The sequence below is a fragment of the Xenia sp. Carnegie-2017 genome, unplaced genomic scaffold (genome assembly GCF_021976095.1).
Source record: "Xenia sp. Carnegie-2017 unplaced genomic scaffold, XeniaSp_v1 HiC_scaffold_22, whole genome shotgun sequence".
NCBI lineage: Eukaryota > Metazoa > Cnidaria > Anthozoa > Malacalcyonacea > Xeniidae > Xenia > Xenia sp. Carnegie-2017.
The window spans coordinates 5,985,314-6,007,818 of NW_025813485.1; the positions used below are offsets into that span (position 1 = coordinate 5,985,314).

The 22,505-nt window shown below is 34.9% G+C and overlaps 5 protein-coding genes across 8 annotated transcripts; 3 read left to right on the top strand and 2 right to left on the bottom strand.

Annotated features, from left to right (window-relative positions):
* Positions 1 to 53: 53 nt before the first annotated feature.
* On the top strand, positions 54 to 3,245 carry LOC124445316. Its single transcript, XM_046996036.1, has 8 exons — positions 54 to 199; positions 710 to 822; positions 914 to 977; positions 1,392 to 1,459; positions 1,543 to 1,648; positions 1,815 to 1,933; positions 2,398 to 2,537; positions 2,837 to 3,245. Exons 1-8 carry the CDS (start codon positions 133 to 135, stop codon positions 2,889 to 2,891), a joined length of 732 nt encoding a protein of 243 aa, XP_046851992.1. The 5' UTR covers positions 54 to 132; the 3' UTR covers positions 2,892 to 3,245.
* LOC124445319 (prefoldin subunit 2-like) lies at positions 2,364 to 15,033 on the bottom strand. 2 transcript variants are annotated; one of them, XM_046996043.1, is made up of 5 exons: positions 14,947 to 15,033; positions 13,565 to 13,748; positions 12,945 to 13,068; positions 12,686 to 12,806; positions 2,364 to 2,670 (listed from the first exon to the last, which is right to left on the bottom strand). In XM_046996043.1, the coding sequence occupies exons 2-5, from the start codon at positions 13,708 to 13,710 to the stop codon at positions 2,579 to 2,581; spliced, it is 483 nt and encodes a 160-aa protein (XP_046851999.1). In that variant the 5' UTR covers positions 13,711 to 13,748; positions 14,947 to 15,033; the 3' UTR covers positions 2,364 to 2,578. The 2 variants fall into 2 exon arrangements, with proteins under 2 accessions (XP_046851999.1, XP_046851997.1); XM_046996041.1 differs by lacking the exon at positions 2,364 to 2,670 and adding an exon at positions 10,371 to 10,951.
* LOC124445309 (UDP-glucuronosyltransferase 1-2-like) lies at positions 3,836 to 6,045 on the top strand. 2 transcript variants are annotated; one of them, XM_046996022.1, is made up of 2 exons: positions 3,836 to 4,209; positions 4,435 to 6,045. In XM_046996022.1, exon 2 carries the CDS (start codon positions 4,503 to 4,505, stop codon positions 5,772 to 5,774), a length of 1,272 nt encoding a protein of 423 aa, XP_046851978.1. In that variant the 5' UTR covers positions 3,836 to 4,209; positions 4,435 to 4,502; the 3' UTR covers positions 5,775 to 6,045. The 2 variants fall into 2 exon arrangements, with proteins under 2 accessions (XP_046851978.1, XP_046851977.1); XM_046996021.1 differs by having other exon boundaries at positions 3,836 to 6,045.
* Positions 8,274 to 11,012, top strand: LOC124445310 (UDP-glucuronosyltransferase 1A5-like). 2 transcript variants are annotated; one of them, XM_046996024.1, is made up of 2 exons: positions 8,274 to 8,601; positions 8,741 to 11,012. In XM_046996024.1, exon 2 carries the CDS (start codon positions 8,940 to 8,942, stop codon positions 10,161 to 10,163), a length of 1,224 nt encoding a protein of 407 aa, XP_046851980.1. In that variant the 5' UTR covers positions 8,274 to 8,601; positions 8,741 to 8,939; the 3' UTR covers positions 10,164 to 11,012. The 2 variants fall into 2 exon arrangements, with proteins under 2 accessions (XP_046851980.1, XP_046851979.1); XM_046996023.1 differs by lacking the exon at positions 8,274 to 8,601 and having other exon boundaries at positions 8,620 to 11,012.
* LOC124445307 lies at positions 14,778 to 20,308 on the bottom strand. The gene is made up of 10 exons (XM_046996018.1): positions 20,166 to 20,308; positions 19,841 to 19,925; positions 19,079 to 19,401; positions 18,395 to 18,596; positions 17,807 to 17,913; positions 16,494 to 17,718; positions 16,313 to 16,412; positions 15,368 to 15,452; positions 15,214 to 15,291; positions 14,778 to 15,044 (listed from the first exon to the last, which is right to left on the bottom strand). The coding sequence occupies exons 1-9, from the start codon at positions 20,180 to 20,182 to the stop codon at positions 15,255 to 15,257; spliced, it is 2,181 nt and encodes a 726-aa protein (XP_046851974.1). The 5' UTR covers positions 20,183 to 20,308; the 3' UTR covers positions 14,778 to 15,044; positions 15,214 to 15,254.
* Between the last annotated feature and the right edge of the window lie 2,197 nt (positions 20,309 to 22,505).

Here is a 22,505-nt window from a genome sequence, read left to right on the forward strand (position 1 = left end):
GCTGAATAGTTGATTACTATGCTGCATCTTGTTGTCAGGCAGGTTGTTGCTTGTGATAGCTAACGCACAGCTGTCTGTCAACGAATAAACATTTATAATATTTAGTATAATGCTTCACCGAAGTAGAAAACTATGACTACTACGTATCATTTATCGGATCCTTTGCAGTCAGCTTCGCCCTACGATCCAAGCTTTAAAGGTAAGGATGAAAATTGACATTCTCAATAAGTAGCGCAGAGTTACGAGAATTCTATACTTTGCATTCAGTCGTATAAATTATACACATCATGAAACTACAGTGCATGGAATAGTGGAGTTCAATCATGGATAATATAATTAGCTTCATTCTACAATAATTTTTATTAGAAAAATTTTCATACAAAATTTTCATGTTATTGATTCAGTTTTCTCCGTCATTCAGATCAAAGCTAATTCTACCAACCAAAAAAGTATTCCGGAAGCAAGTTAGCTACGTATTTTGAAAACGACATGCACCACATTTAACGCACCTTGCAGCGCAATGTTCTACTTCCTAAGTTGGGGACTGTAAATGCTACGTAAAAAATACAAGCACAATAATATAAGTACAAAGACATGATTGCATTGTGTTCCATCACACTGTTAAATGCTATTCACTGATAGCTATATGAATATCCAGCAATCCTTATGAGAGCTATTTCTGAAAAATACGTAAAAATTATTATTTCAGTGGACGTTCAGTTGGATGCACCGTTACGGAAGGTGTCATTATCTCTTAAAGACGTCTCCGTAGAAATTATGACAATTTGCTCACAATTGGAATCTCTCTGCAAACAATACACTGTACGGTATTTGCAAAGCTGTCAGACAGTGTCATAAACACCAAGAGTCGCTTGTGCTGCAAGTGCTGCATTGTGCTTTATTTCTCTCATAGACTAAAACTGCAGAGATTAGCCCTAAAAACAAAAACAAATATCACAGCTCATTTGAAGCAGAAGGTAAATAAAACAACATCAGTAGAGCGTTGGTAGGTAAGAGATTTATAACAAAAATATATTTATAGTGCACGTATAGATAAACGATGATAGGTTGCTGCAAAAGTCTTTGCGTCTTTATATAAAATATTACCAGTCATTCATAGGTGTGCGGGTTGGGGAGCGTAGGCTCTACTCCCAATATTGGGAAAAGGGCGTTTTTATGGGGGGGGGTAGTCGGCAAATTACACAGATTTGAGAAATTAATAGCAGGGCGGTTTTATACTTCGTCCATTTAAAACCTTTTTGAATACCTCCCCCCTCGCTAGGGATAGAACTTCGTGTACGCCTATACTTTTTGTAACTTTTCTATTTCATCCTAAGTTGGAACAATCAGGAGCGTAAAGTCGTTTGTGAAATAACATTGTATTTTTAAAGCACGATTTGCATGGTGGAAAATGGAAGAAAACCTATATTTCTTACCCACACCACAGCCGACATTGAAAGTAAGAAGCGATACAGAGTAAAAATATTTAAAAAATATTTATAAGTATAAATGAAAAAACAGGCAAATTCGTTTTTATTTCAGGAGTATCTGGAAAAAAGTGGTTTAATGTACCTATTTCCTCGAGTAATGTCTTACATCATTAATCCTGACGGTCCTAGTTTCTTTGGTCAAGAAAGCCTCCTTCAAGGTATGAAACATTACAGTCTTCAGTTAAAATTTCCCCATAAACGTGGGATTGCCTTAATATAATATCATATCAAAGGATTTCAAAGCATAGGTTAAAGTACATCTATCCTGGTCAATGAACTTTATCCGAAATACGCAACAAATAAATATTTTTTTGTTTTATTTAGAACATTTTAACACTCCTGGGGTACTGAACCAAATTATTACTTTATCAAACCAGCTGAGCAACGTTGCATTTAATGGTAGCAATCACAAATACATGGCTCATCAATTAGCATTGCTTTATGTAAGTGTGTAAACACAAACTCAAATGTTTAGTTTATCAAAGGCTTTGAAAGCTTTTAAAATCTTCACTATGTGATCACGCATAGTAGTCGATATTCTTTTTATTCAGTTTTTTTTTATCTTCATTATGTCGGCCTGAAAGATCTGTTTAATGATTTGAATATTTGGCATGAAAACATATCATAAGCCAATTCAAGCAAGAAGTTAAACCTGTGTGTGTTCTTGCTATAAGTGACACCTAAACTCCAAAAATCGTGAGTGTTCGGATGCCCAGACACCCATGTCTTCTCAAGCTCTTGATGTTTATTAAAACTAAGAAGCAGGAAGACGTTTTTACATGTTTCACATACATAGCAGATGGATTGAAAGTTGACACAGCTTACTGCTATTGATGCAGTAATGACAACATAATAAACTGACTGCGAAACTTCAATAGCGTAAAATCATAATTTATTATTTTGCTAGCAATCAATCAATCAGATACACTGTCCAACGTTACACGAACAAAAAATAGAAGTAAAAAACAATTTCAGAGAGTTCAAGTCAAAACTTACAGTAAAAGACAAAGAACGAACATCAAAGTTGCCCGAGGATGAAAAGGAATGGTACGTGAGCATATTAATGTACACATCGCTTGAAACTTCCACTATGTTGTCGTTAGCCAGTAGCTCATCTTATGTACCAGATGTATGGATTTACCAAAGCATAACCTCGTATCCAGGACTTGCACGCACAACTCTAAGATCATGAAAAATTCTACATACACTGAACGAAACTAACGCAGCTTATTATGACAAAAAAACTGCAATAAGTTCAACAGCAATAGAAAATCGTTTGTCGTCAAGCTGCTCATGTAACAGCATCAATAAAAACACGCATGCCAAATGAAATTTTTGCTTTTTAGGGTAAAGAAAATAAAGAAGTCTATCCTGGATGAACACCACAAGTTTCTACGATGAGTTCACTTGTTTAGTGCCGAATTCCATCATTTTCTTACAAAATTTGAAATGAAACACAATTGAGTATTTTCTTTATGTAAAGTTCACCTCAGTAATTTATACATTATATACAAAGTATTCACGTCAATTTTACTTCACAATCGGTCAAAAAAATCTTTTCGACTCAATAATTCTGAGGCTGATTGCATATAAATAAAGCAAACCTTTGAAATCAATTTTTCAAATTGTTATGGACAGTATTAGATAACGAGATGGTAATTGGTAGCTATAAAGAACAGTTATTTTATGTAACAGATAGAGCAACAGAATCCATAACTGGACAAAACAATAGTAAACAAACACTGCATAATTAAACCTTCTCTAATTTAGCTTATCTTGTCTTCATGGCACTCAAATGAACATTGAATGAACAATTATAAAATAAAAACAACAAAACGCGTGCGCTGATTGGTCTATAGCTGTTTTTACATTTTTGCAAAGCAGAGCAAAACAGAGCTGAGCTGAACAAATCAAATCAATCAAACCAATGAAATCAATCAAAGATCTATCAAAGAGAATTTGAAAATCGATCATGAATACATTTTAGAGGAAAAATTAAAAATTGCACGAAACACGATCCGAATGTTGACTGCACATTTATAGGCAAAAATCGTCTTTGTTTCAAAATTTTCTTGACAACAATTTCAATTTCTGTGTTTGGATGGTCTGATCCAAACACGGGGCATCGACCAATCAGAGCGCACGTGTTTTATATTTTATTGTAAATCAGCGTTTACTGAATACTCTAGAAAAAGCTTGCTGTTTTGTACCAGAAAGGTCGTCGAAGTGGAGAGCATGCGCAAGAAAATAATGATCAAATGACGGTAAGTTGAAACCATTGAACCAATAAAGAACAATTATTAAAATTCACAGTCAAAATACAAAAAGTGCCCACTTCCGCTTCTGTAGCCTTTTGCGATTTAAATGTTAATCACAGTAACGTTTTTACAAATACAGAAACGATTTCAGCAACAACAACGTGACTTCATAATGACTAAAACGAAATGGCACATGTCACGCTAATCTAATGAGTCCAATCTATAGAATTGTCCTTTGAGTGTGACCAACAGCGTGACCAAGTTGGCTAAGGATTTGACGTATTAGACTGGCGAAATGACTTTGCAAAGCAAATCGTTCAAAATTATAAAGGGAAACGTGGCATTGCAGGAAATGCAGCTAAGCTCTTTCACTGGGTTTATTTATGGTATATTTTTGAGAACTGCCAGAAAGATTATGGAAGTTGGGTATGCGCAATAAATACATGACGGCAAGTTGAAACGTAAGTGGCATTTTGTTTACAAAAGACTTATGTACACAAATATAGGAAAGATGCTGTTTGCTTATCATATAGCTCTGTTGACTTTTGCATACACTTGTAATTCTGCAAATATTCTTTACATTGGATACCCATCTTACAGCCATATTATTGGACCAGCCAATGTTGCAAAACTATTAAAATATCAAGGACATAATGTTCGTATTGCGGCTCCGACTTATCTTACAGACAGGCTGAGTGAATTTGGAGTTGGTTTACTGTTGTATCACTGTTTTGATGGCACGAACGAAGATCCGATGACGAAGATAAATACAAAAAATGTGTTTAAGAAAATCTCGCTGCTTGAAATGATATTTCACAGAGATGAAGCATTGAACAAACTTGTGGACATAAACTCGAAAATATTGAAGGATGACCGCTTTATAGAGGAAATAAAAAATTTTAAGCCAGAACTAATTTTACTAGACTTCTCTGCCACTTCGTTTATGCTGGTCCTTATACCTTACAAGTTCAACGTTTCTTTTATAATGATAGGTGACAGAGATTATCCTCAAATCACACGAACTCCAATTTTACCCACTGTCTTTCCTCACCTTGTACTTCCGTACACGAATCAAATGAACTTTCTACAGCGTTTACTGAATACGCTACTAAATTTGTTGGGGTATTGGGTACACCCAATAAACAATCCATCATTGTTATCAGAATTCATTCCCGAAAAACCGTACGTTTCCCCAATGGAGCTACAAACTAGAGCTCAACTGTGGATAATTTGGCAACAAAGCGTGTTCAGTTATAATGAGCCAATGATGCCCAACGTGAAACGTGTCGGCCATCTACATAATCCCAGTCTCAGAGAACTTCCAATCGAGTTCAAAACCTTCATGAATGAGGCGGAATATGGCGTGGTGATCGTTTCATTCGGATCAGTTCTAGCATCTGTGCCATCAGAAATAATGGGAATATTATTAAAAGCCTTTGAACGAACGAAATACAAATATATCATACAAAGTCCATGGCAAAACAACACATCATCTCAGTTCATGTTCAATAAATGGCTTCCACAGTTTGATCTTCTTCGTCATAAAAATACAAAACTTCTCATTTCTCACTGTGGCAGTAACAGTATTCAAGAAGCAATAATTGCAGGTGTTCCTATACTAGGTTTTCCAGTATTTGGTGATCAACCAGCTAATGCTGCCATGGTTGTAAATCAAGGTTTCGGAGCGATGCTAAACCTAGGTTCGTTTTCTATTGACGAACTAGTTTCAACAATTGAAAAAGTAACAACAAATTTGAAGTACAGGAAGAAAATTCAGAAAGCTTCTGCGATTTTGAGATCTGAAAGATCACCTACTGAAGAGGCAGCTTACTGGATAAATCATGTTCTTATGTTTGGTGGTGATCACCTTAGATCATATGCTCAAGATATCCCTTTATGGAAGTACCTTGGTTTGGACATTATCGTCTTTTTTCTGATAATATGGCATGCATGCATCTATTTACTTGTTAAATTTTCCAAAAAGATGTTTCTTCTTTGTTTTCGATACAAAGAAAAACATGACTAACGAACAAAAACGACTTAATCATTTATTCACACCTAATTTGTGCATAATCAAGATCGTGGCCCGAGATTTTCCAGGTGTAAAGCAGCGAATGTTCATTATGAGTATATGATAGCCCATCAGAAGACTTTTTATTGAGCCATTACGACAGCAATTTAAAAAATAAATGTCATCATTATTGAAAGTCTTATGTTGGGCTATTAAGTTGAAAAGCAACCTCATAAATCATCTTTTGTAATTCGGATTTGTTAAAAATTGCAATGAAAATAATTTATCACGCGTGTATTTGTTTTTTATTAACCAACAAGAACAATGTCTCAATCACGGCTTTAATTGTCAGCTGACGCCCAAAAATATGGAAGAATTGAGCTATTTCCGCTGAGATTTAACGAAGATGACTGCTTTGCAAAATATTTTACAGCTTCTCACTCCCCACATGTGTGTATTTAGGAAGCAATTTTAGGATGAAAATCAAAAAACCGAAAATTGAATTTATGGCCACACAGCGTGTACATACGTCATCGTTTTGTACATTCTTAGCAAACACATGTTCAAATGAGACACACCTTACTCATTACCGACATTTACAAAACAGGTAGGTTATATTATATTTATCATTTCCCAAGGTATCTCAAATCCTAATGTTGCACATTAAGGAGAAAATGAGCGTTTGTTTTACTGCGTTGTTGAACAACGATGTCCGCCATCTTAGAACAAGAAATCGCTACGCTTGCACATATAGCCTCGGAAATATCACACAAGAAATAAGTTATCATCTAAAGAAGTCTTTGAAAAAATGTGAAATGAGTGCACCAGCTTAAAATTGTCAGCACAAAGAAAAACATAAAAAATCTATGTGATAAAAAGACGGTTTATAAAACATCCAGAAGTATATTTTTAAAAATATCCCAAAGTATTCACATATCAACCTTTTCAAACTATTATTTCACCAAACAAACGAAAAAAGGGCATTTTGCCTCTGCTTGATTGAACCAAAAATCATCAATACCATGCTCCAAGTATATTTTTCTACTTCGGTAATTGCTAAGTCAGCCGTTAGTCCTGATCCATTGTGGAAAGTTGTGATTATGAGCGTCTTAGTCGTCTATATTTCTGTCCAGAAGCCTTCTTGTCTGCGTCATTACCATGGTCATTACTTGCAATGAGTACAGATTTGGAGCCTTGCCATACTGTATGTACAGTATACTAAAACAGTAGTAGTACAACGCTGAGTTAGCAATATTTCACAACTACAACTAAAAGACGTCGAGTGCACTGCAAACAGCTGTGAATGTTGGACATGATTAATAAAAAGCAAAGCTCAAAAATTGAAAAAATGTACTCATAGCTCAACAAATGGCATAACATAAGAAAGCAAACACGACATCTCAGATACCATCTATCAAAATTATAGTTTAACATTGAAATGCAAATCGCTCTAGTTAGTTTGAAGCAACATTGATAGAATAATTCATACAATATGCATTTCTTATCTTATCGAAACAAAAAAGGCAACGTAGAAACACAACTATCCTGAGCAGTATTTGAAGTAAATTTCGAGTAATAAACTCAAACTGAAAGGAAATGTAGCTTTGAAATTCAACTGGTACCAAATACTTATCTCACATATACTGAATTACAAGTCGCCAAAACTAAAAATTCCGTATGTGATCGTCTTGTTTTTCTTTCTCTCGTTCTTATTTGCCTGTTCTGTTCTCTTCGCAGCATTTGGACGATTAAAAACCGACTTTAACAATTTGCAATGGAATTTCGCCTTATTACATGAGAGTTTTCTCCATTTAGCAGCAAAAAAGTAATTATACACCAAGAAGCAAGTGCAAATGATATTAATTTGAGTTAGCACTATTCTTGATATACATAACGCAAAAAACTCGTCATCCGAGTGAGCAACTTCAGCAAACTTTGTGGTTCGCCATTGCTTACCAAGTGTAGGGTGAAAGACCTTTCACCCGACGCTACATAATTGGTTGAGAGCAAGATTCTCTTTGCTTTACTTTGTCTATGATGTAAAAACATAACATTGATTTCACTTCTCTCTGATCATATACTCAAGATAAAATAATCGGTTTTTCTCTTTAATGTGCAAGTTATACGATTGACGTACATGCTAAAGTTGATAAGTACTACAACAGCAACATGATGGTTAAGAAAGTTTTTGGTTCCTCGATGGACGCATGAAAAATTCACAATTTTCGAAGTGGGCCCATGGCTTAAGAGGTTAAACTTTTTTTGAGCGCTCAGTCTCAAACAGTAAAAAATTTCCCACGGAAAAATATACCGCCAGACCAATGCGACAGACAACAACAAATCGACATTTCACAATGATTTCACTAGTTTATATGTCAGGGGAGGGACTGGGCCGAGTCATGTCTCGAATAGTCGATAAGTGCGCAGCCACCAATGGGTGCCACGCTGATGCGTGCAGCAAAGATATATTGGCTTCGCTCGGATCGAACAACAGACGGAAACATGCTTCATATATTCTAAGTTCCAAATTGTCGGTATGGAATGTAAAAACTAACATATAGTGCGACATTTTGACTTCTTCATAACGACTAAAACGAAATGGCACATGTCCCGCTAATCTAATGAGTCCAATCTATAGAATTGTCCTTTGAGTGTGTGACCAACAGCGTGACCAAGTTGGCTACGGATTTGACGTATTAGACTGGCGAAATGACGTTGCAAAGCAAATGGTTCAAAATTGTAAAGGAAACGTAGCATTGCAGGAAATACAGCTGAGCTCTTTCAGTGGGTGTATTTATGGCAGTTGGGCATGCGCAATAAATACATAACGGAAAGTTGAAACGTAAGTGGCATTTTGTATATTAAAGACTTATATACACAAATCTAGGAAAGATGCTGTTTGCTTATCATATAGCTCTGTTGACTTTTGCATACACTTGTAATGCTGCAAATATTCTTTACATTGGATACCCATCTTACAGCCATACTATTGGACCAGCCAATGTTGCAAAACTATTAAAATATCAAGGACATAATGTTCGTATTGCTGCTCCGACTTATCTTAAAGACAGGCTGAGTGAATTTGGAGTTGATTTACTGCTATACCACTGTTTTGATGACTTAAAGGAATACCCTGATACAAAGAACATACTGTCAAAACAGGGCTTTTCGCCGATTAAAATGACACTGACAGGAGACGAATTAACCAAGAAACTTTTGTACATAAGCACAAAAATCTTGAAAGATAATTACTTTGTGAAGGAAATAAAAAAATTCGACCCGGAGTTAATTTTACTGGACTCCTCAGTTCCTGCTTTTATGCTGGTCCTTATACCTTACAAGTTCGACGTTCCTTTTATAATGATTGGTGAAAAAGATTACCCTCATCTCACACGAACGCCTATTGTACACACTGTCTTCCCTCAAATCATATTTTCATCGTACACGGATCAAATGAACTTTCAACAGCGTTTACTGAATACTCTACTAAGTTTGATGAGGTATTGGATACACCCAATGAATAATGTATCATTGTTATCAGAATTCGTTCCCGAAAAACCGTACGTTTCCCCAATAGAGCTACAAACTAGAGCTCAACTGTGGATAATTTGGCAACAAAGCGTGTTCAGTTATAATGAGCCAATGATGCCCAACGTGAAACGTGTCGGCCATCTACATAATCCCAGTCTCAGAGAACTTCCAATCGAGTTCAAAACTTTTATGAATGAGGCGGAATATGGCGTTGTGATCGTTTCATTTGGTTCAGTTATAGCATCTGTGCCATCAGAAATAATGGGAATATTATTAAAAGCCTTTGAACGAACGAAATATAAATATATCATACAAAGTCCATGGCAAAACAACACATCATCTCAGTTCATGTTCAATAAATGGCTTCCACAGTTTGACCTTCTTCGTCATAAAAATACAAAACTTCTCATTTCTCACTGTGGCAGTAACAGTATTCAAGAAGCAATAATTGCAGGTGTTCCTATACTAGGTTTTCCAGTATTTGGTGATCAACCAGCTAATGCTGCCATGGTTGTAAATAAAGGTTTCGGAGCGATGCTAAACATACGCTCGTTTTCTATTGAAGAACTAGTTTCAACAATTGAAAAGGTAACAACAAATTTGAAGTACAGGAAAAAAATTCAGAAAGCTTCTGCGATTTTGAGATCTGAAAAATCACCTGTTGAAGAGGCAGCTTACTGGATAAATCATGTTCTTATGTTTGGTGGTGATCATTTTAGATCATATGCTCAAGATATCCCTTTATGGAAGTACCTTGGTTTGGACATTATCGTCTTTTTTCTGATAATATGGCATGCATGCATCTATTTACTTGTTAAATTTTCCAAAAAGATGTTTCGTCTTTGTTTTCGATACAAAGAAAAACATGACTAACGAGCAAAAACGTCTTAGTCATTTATTCACACCTAATTTGTGCATAATCAAAATCGTGGCCCGAAATTTTCCAGGTGGAAAGCAGTGAATTTTCATGAGTATATGATAGCCCACCAGAAGACTTTTTATTGAGCCATTACGACAGCAATTTAAAAAATGTCCAAAAAGATGTTTCTTCTTTGTTTTCGATACAAAGAAAAACATGACTAACGAACAAAAACGACTTCGTCTTTTATTCACACCTAATTATGTGCATAATCAAAATCGTAGCCCGAGATTTTCCAGGTGGAAATCAGCGAATTTTCATTATGAGTATATGATAGCCCATCAAAAGACTTTTTATTGAGCCATTACGACAGCAATTTAAAAAATAAATGTCATCATTATTGAAAGTCTTATGTTGGGCTATCAAATTGAAAAGCAACCTCATAAATCATCTTTTGTAATTCGGCAGAGGCAGCTTACTGGATAAATCATGTTCTTATGTTTGTGGTGATCACCTTAGATCATATGCTCAAGATATCCCTTTATGGAAGTACCTTTGTTTGGACATTATCGTCTTTTTTCTGATAATATGGCATGCGTGAATCTATTTACTTGTTAAATTGTCCAAAAAGATGTTTCTTCTTTGTTATTGATACAAAGCAAAAAATGACTAACGAATTCACACCTAATTAAGCGCTTATTCAAAATCGTTACCAGATTTTTGCCAGGTGGAAAGCGAATTTTCTTTATGAATATATTATAGCCCAACATAAAACTTTCAAGAGAACCATTGCAACAATAAACTACAAAAATAAAATGGTTTTTATCAAAAATGAATTAATAAACGTCATCATTAAAAACACACTTTATTTTATACAATTTATTGTCGCACAATGGCGACATTATAAGTTTTAAAGAGCAACCTCATAAATCATCTGTTGCCGAATTCGGATATGATGAAAAAAGCCAAGAAAATAATGTATCACGCGTGTATATATTTGATTACTATATTTACCAAGCGTCAAGTGAAGCGCCAGACCGAAGTGTCAAGTGTTTACATACAGCTCGGGCCCTGTACGGAGAAGTTTGTTTTATCATCACCATTCACCCTCTTTTGAAGCGATCCTGTGTTTTTCTTCCAATTTTTTAGATTTTTTTCTTTGCAAATCTGGTGTTCTTATGACTTTAGTAACGTTTTTTTAACTTTTAACTTTTTATAGTGCCTATATCACGTTTTTGCATTTCTGCCATTTAGATAGTTCAGGCTACTTTAAAAACTTTTGTAATATATTTTATAGTTCGAAAATATGATTTTGCTGGATATATTCGCACTCCAAGTTGAAAAATTGACCATTTTCATTGTTTGACCGCCAGTATAAAAAAGCTGATAACTAATGTCATTTTTGACGTCACATCGAAAATTCGTCTGTTGTATTTTGTTTAAAATGGTTTTGAACGTCTACGACACAAGATGCCATACACATGGGTAATGTAACAATATAGCTATGCTTTTGAGAAAATTATGTTTAAAATACAGTGTTTTCTTAAAACGTGTTCCCGATATGACGTCAGATGTAGACTCTCTAGTTTTTTTAATGATACGATCAGGCAAATAATCACCGACTTTGAGCTCTAAAATATGCACGAAAATCAAATTTTCGAATTATAAAATATATTGACAATATGTTTAAAATTTTCTAATTTATCTACATAGCCTAACTGCAAAAACATGATATAGGCACTTTAAGCAATTGCCTTCGTAAGCAATGTTTAATACACTAGTGAAACAAAAATGAAGTGGCAAATAGCCAGATGTTTTCGATATTAAGCCAATATAGAACCACAGTATAGGAATATACATTAGGGCCACTTCGCTGTGCAACTGGCTGCTGTATATTTAACTAGTTTACTGACTGCCATTTGCCATATTGTCAATCCTATTGGTCACACAATGCAATTTACTGGCTGCCAATATGGTAATCACATTCGTAATAAGATATGCGTGGCACGAAAAAATTCAATGGAGTGGCCCTACTATATGTTTCCTATACTGTGATATAACATAGAAAATGTAATAAAAAATAACAGTAAGAATGAAAAACAAGTAGTGTCAGAGTGTTGTTCTCTCAACAATATATGTGTTCTAAGTAACAATGAATTTTCAAACTTTTCGGTTAAATTTTGGAATACATTGCAAAAATTTAATATGGTGTTGTATTTTTTAAAAAACACTTTGGGTTTTTCCCATTTTTCTTGCATTATAGTAATAATAAAGGTATTTCGTAATTATTCAATAAATGCACTTAATGAAATGAAGATAGTTCCTCTTCTTTATTATAATTTTTATTAAGTATGTAGAATGTAAATTTCTCTAGGCACAAAACAGTTCTTTACTGTTAAAATGGTAGAGAGCTTCAGGATTCACATTCGTGCCCATAAAAATACACATTAACATCAAACACTGAAAAAATTCCACTTCATTTGGAACATGTACACTTCTATTGGTTATTTTTTTTTGACATTTTTATTCAACTCACTCATTTTTTCATCTTGTTGTTTCTCCCCCAGCAATCTGATGTTATGCTGTTCTTTGAAAACATTGAGTTCATCCGATTTTGTTTTCAGTTGATCATTTAAGTTTTGAACAAGTCCTTTAATCTGGAGCATTAGAATAACAAAAATAAAAATTGTTCCAAGCAAATTGTGCTCTCTGATGAAGTCATCCACATATAAGCATATCACCTACATGTAGCTAGATGACTTCATCATATACTTCATACTACATCATAAATTTACCTTATCTCTGTTACTAACTAACGCAGGAAGAACATCTTTAACAGTTCTCTCAACCAAGACTCCCCCAACCAAACGAAAACATTTTCGGTCAGGTGCAATAATTTTTAAATTCTCAATCACCATACTGAAAGAAAGCATCGGTTGTTTGGTATGAAACTGAAGAAAATATATGATCATAGTTTATAATAGCTCTTCAAAAAATGAGTACAAAACAATTGTAAAATAAGCTGCAACAAAGACTATTTCACTGAATTTTGACACATACATTATATAAAGAGATTAAGAGAAATGCTGGTTGAATTTCAATAAAAATCGGAGAAAACTGCATGTTTTTTTACAACATTACTTTTCCTAGAGTAGTAGCCCGGTAGATGGTATAATTAGTATTTATTTGCCTCCATGTCAATTTTCATTGTAAAGAATTTTACAAATATTTAATAGATCCAGACCAATATAGCAGCCCATGTAATCAACACCTTGAAAAATCAATGAAGTCGATGCGCTATACTTTAGGAGAAGAAATACTTGTAAAATCAAGGTTCACTTAAGTCTTTTAAATAGATAAGACATGTGCAAACAACCTAAAGAAAGTATATTTCGAACAATGAGCAGTACCGTACCTATGCTCTGAATAATCCATTTCTAGTTCACCGATTTTGGAAAGAAAAGCTCTCTGCTCTTGACGCAGTTGGTTAAATTGAGCATTTATTTGTTCTGGCGTTAAATCTTCGTTGTTTTTCTTTTTCTCACTACTTCTAGCAGCCATGTTGTTCAGCGTGTCCCACTCACTGATCTAATGAAGAACTGGATAGCGGATGTCCAATGAACACAATGGCAATGTTACGGCGTACTACCAAATAATTCCGTGTTCTACACAGGGTTGTCATAATGACATTATTTTTATTCACCGCCATCCATTGACACGTAATGTAACCAACTGCCATTCACTGTGTCATTTTTCTCGACCTACTAGCGTGATAACAAACAACTAGCATCTACCATCAGTCTGTCATCTCCCTAATTTATACCATGTGATTTTTTAAAAAACCTTATTTGAAATTTACTGCACGTTGCTTCCTTATAATTGATTTCCTTACAAAGATTTCTTGTTAATATTGAACTGCTGTTTGAATGAACCGGGGATTGAACAAAGGGGATTTTCGAAACTCAAAAGAAGTGATTTTTTCATTTGGAAATATTTTTTAAACATTTGCCCTGGCATGCAAAGATGGCAGTGTATTCCGGTTAAATGGTCCAATAGAAATAAGAATAGCAGAAAGCGATAAAGGAAGAATCTCAAATTCAAATCTAAAGTCCCATTCATTAACTGTTTTCCATTTACACTTACTTCGATGTCAACGATGAAGAAATCGTCTGAAGAATATAATTTAATAGATAAGCATTTAAAAAAGACGACAAATTTTTTTTTTGATAAACATGTTTCGACTTACATTCAATGACATTCATGTAAGTCGAAACATGTTTATCATAAAAAAATTTTGTCGTCTATTTTAAATGCTTAGTCAATCTGGTGCTTCTGAGATCATACGACAATTTAATAGACTATAATATACTATAATAGACTATAATAGACTATAATATATTCATAGAGGGAAGAAAAACTCGGAAATTGAATAACTTACTTTTTATGAATGGCTATAAAACAGTGCAAAAATCAGGGTGAGAGAAACAACTTCTTTAGATAGTTAAATTGACTAAGAACATTAGCGCTATATTTAATAGGTCGAGATCTTATCCTCATGGACTTTTTAGGCACAGAACTAGGTGTCTCTGGACCGGAAGTGATAAAAAAAAATGAAGATGCTAGTCTCGTGAAGCATAAACACCGTATGATAATATTGAATTTTAGTGAGAAATAGCGTCCGAACATTTATGTTTTACACATTTTTTCTTTGATTACTCGCTCAAAACACAAGCGGGTTTTTAAGATTTCTTATAGTAGCTTTATACTTTACTTTAAACCTGTATTATGAAGCTATACCTTCAATGCATGTGATGTTTTCTCCTTATTACGTCACATCAGGTGCAGAGTCGCCTACTTCTGGGCCCAAAAAAATCCCACGAGGATAAATTTTTGTTCTACAAAATATATTGCAAATTTTATATATTCTGTTGAACGAAATGACCCTGGTCACAAAAAATAGCCAATGTACATACAGATGACTAGCATCAGTAGATCCGCTCGGATGAAGCATATAATTTCATGATGTTTAACAAGGTTTAACACAGGATCATCCAATTTACTCACTTCGACCAAATACGCGCCTAGTCATTCCAGCTTCTAGATATTCAATCAGTTAATTCTGCAAGAATGGCGTCAATATTCCTATAGTGAAGCGCAAGACATGCGTTTAAAATAAGCCAAAAACATTCGCTCGTGATTTTCTTTTGCAATAACTTACTTTAAATGTGTTTCATAAAACTTCGCTTGCTGACGAAGCTGTATCAAAATATCATCATCTGGAAACAGGACTTCCCTTGTTTCTACTACAAGAGAACAGCAAGAAATGTATGTATGTTTGAAGAAGGGCAGCCTTTAAAATTTATTCTATCGTTAGTTTTGCAAATTCGACAATTCACGTCATCATAAAATGTGTAAACTGTCTTAAAGGAAAAGGGCAATATATATTTTTTTGACTATAAATAAACTTTTACCATATAAATTATGAAAAATCAAAGTAACTCGTATTCTTCGACTATTTGGCTCATAGAAAATTAGAATTTTATTCATGTTTATTTTACTCCTTGTCAGCAATTTTGTTTTTACTTCGAGAAAATTATGAGGCATGTTTGTGACGTCACAACCAGGTGTTTATGTCATTTTAAAACATGGCGATTTCGAAACTGCACAGTTTTCAAGAAACTGTCATAGAAAATACGGTAGCTCGACTTAATGTATGAACAAAGCCACAGTATAGAAACAAACAGTAGTCTCACTCTACTGTGCATCTTGGTGCTGTATCTTTAATTAGATTACTGGCTGCAGCTAGCCATCTCTACCACCTATTGGCCGAAAAAAGCAATTGACTGGCTGCCACTATGCTAATCACATGCGTAATAAGATATGCGCTACACAAAAAATTTCTATACATTGGGACTACTGTTTTTTTCTATACTGTGACAAAGGTGCGCGAGGCCGTGGTATTGAAACGATAAATAAAAACGTTGTTCTTTTCCTATAGAAAATCTAGTTAAAGCATAAATATTGCCTTATTACTGAAAAAAAGAGATGTTGGGTATGATGTAAGATGTATGAAAGATGTTTTACGTGTGGCGTCAAAGAAGCCATGTTGGTAATGCAAACGCTATACGGATTTCTTCTCTCATTCATTATAAAAATTGCTCACCAGTGACTTTCTCGTGAACGTCATTGTTACACTCCTCTATTGTGCTGCAATCACTTCGCTGTGAAGACGACAGAGAAGAAAAGAGACGCTCCGAGATTACCTGAAACAATATTAAGAACACATCACACAAACAGTAGGCCTGAAAATGTGAAAATCTGCAAAACATAAAACTATAGCTCACCTGGCCGATTATTGTTCCAATGACGCCATCATTTTCTGATTGTAACGCAGTGTCAGTAGTTGACGATTGCACCGATGTTTGTGGCAGAGAGTAGCGACCACTGTCCTTTTCTTTAATGCAGGTATTACGATTACTCTTCTCGTCACAGTTCACAGTGGCATGCTCTTCATTTCTGTGATTGACAAGCTCGTCATTTCTTAAGTTAACATCTGCCTTTTTGTTAGGAACATTTTCGAGATCTTTTTTACACAACGTTTGATTCTCATATGATTTATTTTTTACATTGGACAAACCATTCATTTCCACTCTTTCTGAGCTAGCCTGTCTGTCTTGTGAGTTCCACGCGACGTGCACTCCAAAGGTATTGCTGGCTGAGCTAGCCATGTCTGTTTCGTGCGTTCCACGCGACGTGCACTCCAAAGGTATTGCTGGTCTCAATTTGTCATCAGGATGAACTGGCTGAGCAACCTTTTTTTCCTCATTCAAGTCTTTTAATTTCGAAACTGCACTATTTTGCACGCATACAATATTTTCTGAGCTTTGCAAATTATTTTCACCTCGTTTACCAATATTCAGTGAAGAAGCATGCAAGTCACCATCTTCTTTATCAAAGATTTCTGTTTGAGTTTCTTTTGTAAGATAAGCGCGATCAACAGCACAATTTTCTTTCACACAAGGCATAACATCACATAGCATGTGAACATGAGAGGGAATGTTTTCCTTGTCAATGAAACAAACGGCAGGTACATTTTTTTCGAGAGGGTCATGTTCAGCGTCAACACATCGACGTTTACTTTCATTCCCTTGACTCCATGATACATTATTTTTCCTTGCCATTATTTGATTGTGAGTGAGAAATGTCTGATCTTGGGGGCGACTTTCATCATGAACGTGACAATTAGCACTATTTGGAATGATCATTTCACTATTCTGTTTTACATTATTTCCACTAAATGAATGATGCTTCTGCAATGACAAACAGTCATTGGCCACCCGACTTGAATAATCTTCAAATTTGCGTGCGTGAAAGCCCTTCACTAATTGCTTGGCCTTTTCAAGTCTCCTCGATAGCCTCCATTGATAAAGAATATCATCTTCGGGAGCAAGATGAGACATTCCTTTAGGTTTTCTTGATTGACTGGCTTCTTCTATTACTTTGTCTCTATCTACCATCCACTTTGATGAGAGTTTGGGAACGGATTTAAAAGAGGGTTTTGTATCTTCGCTAGTAAAATGAGAAAACCGCGAAAGAATTATGAAGAGATATACTGTAATTCGAACGTCGGTTTAGCCGAGGCTGGCAAATTTCAAACCTTTTTTCGATTGAACGGTTGGTACGAGCACTCAGATTCGTGGACTTGGTATTTTTTGCAACGCCTTTGGCCGGAGGAAGAATATGATCACGGTGATAAACATACGCCTAAAAAAGTGACGAATAGCAAGCGTTACATTAAATCTACTTTCTTATTGCACTCTGTGTATGCGTGTCGGTCACCATGCAAATCAAATCACTCAGTTCGCCATTGGAAAACGTTTGACGAAAAACATATCTTTATGATATATTCAAAGCAAAAACTGCACGTGCAATGTTGAAATGAGCTTAGCTACTTAACCTGTTAATTAACTTACAAAGTTAAATTTCATCTTAATGCAACCTTAGCTACACGTATTTAATATCCTAACCCTCCTGTCAATTTCCTAGAAGGCAGAAAACCCGAGAACCATATAACTTTACATTTTGCAATGTGTTGCAGTCTTTCTTGCAAACGAAACTATTTGTTGCCTTTACAATGGATTTAAGTTTAAAATGTGTACGTAATACAGCTGTACACAACAATGTCAAATCACATAAAGCATTAGCTTTTGTTACGTAATACAGAGAAAATACATAAGTTTCGTACCTGCACAGGTGGTGAAGTTGATGATGAATCTTGATAACTATCACCACTGCGACCACTGAAATTTATTGTGCATGCATCTGAGGTTTCTTTTGGAGTTGAAGTACTACTGGGTGGCGACAACCACCAAAACTCTCCATGAGATTTTGGGAGATACCGATCTTTCCGGCTGGTTGGTGCACCATGCCGAAATCTTTCAACAAATCTGAGGAAAATTGAAAACAAGTCGACTGAAGCATCTATATGTAAGAATGTGAGAATTTAGGTATGCAACTACTTTGGATTTGAGGTGAGTTTTCAATTTGTGAAAAGTATAATCAATCTCTTTAATGTGATATAAATGATTTTACACAGTTTGAACTTGTATTTCAAAATTATCATCTTGACATTTAACTTATTTTCAAGAGGCTTTTGGAAATCAAACCGCAAGTGAAGAGGAATTGTCAGGTAAGTTTTCAGACCTTTACCGCAGTATTTCAATATAGCCTTGAGAACTGAACTCCTCTCAAACACAAACAGTGTCACAATTGTCGACCTTTGGGACGCTGACCTGGTAGTGTCTGCACACCAGAGGTGTTCATTTCCGAAAGGTGTTAATATCCAATGTTGACTGTATAGGAAGCATTTCAAATATATATGTGTTTTCAATGAAAAATTACTTATCATTAAATTCTTTGTATAACTCACTTTGACAAGGTAGAATGTTTTGATGAACAATCTGTGGTAACGGCATGACTAGAGAAGGCTGCATGTTTTTCTTCTGCCTTTTTTTGCAAAGGCAAACTTGAAAGTGACTGTGGTGTAGTTTGAGACAAGTCTGACACATTTCTTTCCGTGCTGGGCCAGGTTTCATCAAATTTTGAACCAGATGAAAGCTCTTGCTCTGGTGCTGTGCCATCTTCTCTAGTTGGGATTTCTATTTTATTTGACTCATGCAAAAATTGCTCGCTATATTTTGAATTTTCTTTAGTAATTTCTTCACTTGTGCAACACAGTGGACTCAAACATGTCTGCATTGAACAAATATAAAAATACATCAATCAATTCCTTAAATAAAGCAACTTATGCACTTGTCTAATAATTCAGAATCAAACTTCTCTAGCTAGAAAACTTTGACTTGCCATTTTTGGTGCATTGCAAGACATTGTTTTAATCTGATGTACACAAATTAATATATATGCATCCAAAACAAGTTACTTCCCAACCATGAAATGGAGTCCCAAACCTAGATGCACCATGTGCAGTTACGGGTAGCAGATTCAGCAAAATAAATTATTACAACTCAAATTCAAATCAAAAATACCTTTACACCAATGTTATTGGTTAATAATTTGCATATAGTAAAATAGCAACAATTGAACTGCTAAACTAATCAGTTGTGAATTGTATATAAATCCAAGAATGAGCTAATTTATTTTGCCTATTACTAGATCGCACACTACCAGTTACCTTCTTTGCACTTCGTGAAAGTTCTTTTTCCAATGACGGTATGTAGTATGCCCTTGGTAAAGCATCGTCCTTGAATATATTTTCTCTAAAAAAGTAGCAATGCTATGGACATGCTAGAATACAAATAAAAAATTAACTTAGCCGCAAAAAAATCGCTTCTTGCAATGATTTTCTTTACAATGCGAAACCAAAACTGTTTGAAAATTGGAGTTAAGAGTTAAGATTTATAAACGGGCCAGAACGTCTTGTCAGTTGTCACAGGAACTGAAATATTTCATTTGCACAAGTGTCGTAATCCAGAACTAAAAATATTTAGTAAACTTACGATGCTTTATGAAACATTCCTCTCTCTAGAAGTCATCAAATTTGATTTTTTCCCCTAAACTTGATGAAATTTCGCCAACATGTGAATGCTCAATTACAATTTTTGAACTAAGCGCTTCGTCTTTACCAGCCATCTTAAGACGTCAGCTCACTGACCTCAACACAAAGAATGACTAACGGATGGATGACAAAGAAATGCATAGCACAAGACTACAAGAACGAAAGAATTCAAACTTCAAAGCAGATGATTCGAAGAACTTACCAAAGAAAAAGTCCACCCCCCTTCAGCAATCTTTTTGACGGCTTCATCTACAACCTAACATTTTTTAACCTGTGAAAATAACTATAATTTAGAAGTTAGTAGCATGAAGTATACTGAATTGTCAACACTCGACTTTCTATCGTTACAGACCCAGGACATACACAATTTTATAAATCGGATTGAGTCCCACTAGTCAGCTTTCCCATGTTGACGAAAGAAAAAAGGCAAAAAAATTAGTGATTTTATTTTCCCTATAATTCGTAAATTGATCTTTTTTCCACTTTACTTTACCTCTAGTGCAATATAAATTCCAAAGGCACTAATATAATCACGGTTTAAAAGTTTTCATGTGTATATATAAGACAAACTCGGTCTTATCTTGAGTAACATCCTATTTGAGACAGACTTATCATTTATCACATCAAAATTAAGCATGTGATGTCCAGAATGTTCACAACCGTACGAACGTGATAAAAGTCAGGGAGATTCAACAACCTTTTCCATCGGTGGTTTAGGAGGGGATTTCGATTGAAAGCTTTGGTTTACTACTCTTTACAACTCGTTTTGTTGCATATAGAAATTACACGTACTATCCTCACATTTTACAATACAATGTTGTGAACTTGTGATCATTTAAAACGTTTACAACTCTAGCTCAAAAATATACCACATTGCATGCAAAGTTATAACAATGACAAGATCCACAAACTCTACACACATTCTTTACGATATCTATGCCTAAAATTCAACATAACGTATTTTTCGACACCCCCCCCCCAAAAAAAGTAATTATTTGGCTATTTTTGCGATGCTTCATCGTTTCTCTTTATTTCTAATTTTTTATACTTTTTATACAAGACACCGAACCGAAAAATGCCGACTATCCATATAATAATGAAGGTGAAGCTGTAATAAACCAAACTCGTTTTGGTAAACACAAAACTGACAGCAATACGTGATGAAACATAAGCAATGTTAAGAACTGCCATGGAAACGCCTTGGACAAAGGTAGCGTAGCGAGGATCTGTGATCTTTGAAAGGATTGAGTTTCCAAGAGGAAAAGCAAAATACGGCATTCCAAGGCACACATACAACATAAGGAAATAATTTTGAGCATCATACTGTTCATTACAAGTGAAAGCAATCACCAAAAGAAAAGACTTGGATAACAATTGAATCACAAGGGCAAAAACTAGCAACTTTTTTTTCATCAAAAAATCTCGATGAAATATGGAAACTTGTAAACGTTAAAAGAGTGAAAAGAGTACAGTTCAGAAACAGCAGTTTTGTATGAATAAACTTCCAGTGAAAACGATCCTGTGCCAAAATTGGTGCGTAAAATGTCGCCGAACTTGCTGTAGCCATATTACTAAAGATGAGAAACAGGATACAGACACTCCTAGAGTAAAATGCAAAGATGATTGGTTTTCTGGGACGTCCTCGTTTTGTTTAATTAAATTTTCTTGATCACTTTCTTTGGCTGACTTTGAAATACTCTTTTACGGCTTGTACATTTCTATCACACATGGTTGAAAAAAGGATTGTGTGAACTGTGAATCGTAAAATCCTTAGAGCGTATCGCATAGTCTATGACAGTGACTCACGTTTCCGAGATGAATTCGCAAACTCGAGAACAATCCATCTTTGCATAATTATTTGCATTTCACTGCATTATAAGAATTGAATTTCAATACTTTGCTTCACAAGTAGAAAATGAAAGAGTTTGTTGTTTCGTATTCTTTCAGGATATCAGAGGTTCTTCTTCATTTAATAAAAAAACATTTCCTGAAATACTCTTTCTATTACTCCCCATTCCAATCTCCCTATCTGAATCACTATGTCCTATCAATTACAAAGTTTGTAACAAAGGATCTAGACTTCGGTCATTCAGTCATTCTGGGAGCGTTCGCACGAAGCATGGATAGCATTACCCATTGGATAGTAAAATTTTTAAACTTTATATGCGTTATTAAACTGTTTATATTTTCGTTGTGATAAAGAAATTTTATAATCTTAGAAATAGCATTATATTTCAGTGATTGTTCAATTTAAATGATCTATTTTTCCCTTTTATAAGAT

Bases quoted from the DNA above. Each gene is read 5' to 3' on its own strand.
- LOC124445319 (XM_046996041.1), bottom strand. From the start codon at position 13,710: ATGGCTGCTAGAAGTAGTGAGAAAAAGAAAAACAACGAAGATTTAACG. The intron at 13,069-13,564 runs GTACGGTACTGC...GCTTTCTTTCAG, and splicing joins ATGGATTATTCAGAGCATAG to TATGGTGATTGAGAATTTAA. The intron at 12,807-12,944 runs GTAAATTTATGA...CTAATGCTCCAG, and splicing joins TAGTTAGTAACAGAGATAAG to ATTAAAGGACTTGTTCAAAA.
- LOC124445316 (XM_046996036.1), top strand. From the start codon at position 133: ATGACTACTACGTATCATTTATCGGATCCTTTGCAGTCAGCTTCGCCC. The intron at 978-1,391 runs GTAAATAAAACA...GTATTTTTAAAG, and splicing joins CAGCTCATTTGAAGCAGAAG to CACGATTTGCATGGTGGAAA. The intron at 1,460-1,542 runs GTAAGAAGCGAT...TTTTTATTTCAG, and splicing joins CACCACAGCCGACATTGAAA to GAGTATCTGGAAAAAAGTGG.
- LOC124445309 (XM_046996021.1), top strand. From the start codon at position 4,239: ATGTACACAAATATAGGAAAGATGCTGTTTGCTTATCATATAGCTCTG.
- LOC124445310 (XM_046996023.1), top strand. From the start codon at position 8,652: ATGCTGTTTGCTTATCATATAGCTCTGTTGACTTTTGCATACACTTGT.
- LOC124445307 (XM_046996018.1), bottom strand. The intron at 17,914-18,394 runs GTACGAAACTTA...TCACTTTTTTAG, and splicing joins CAACTTCACCACCTGTGCAG to GCGTATGTTTATCACCGTGA. The intron at 15,292-15,367 runs GTAAGTTATTGC...GCTTCACTATAG, and splicing joins TTTTATGAAACACATTTAAA to GAATATTGACGCCATTCTTG.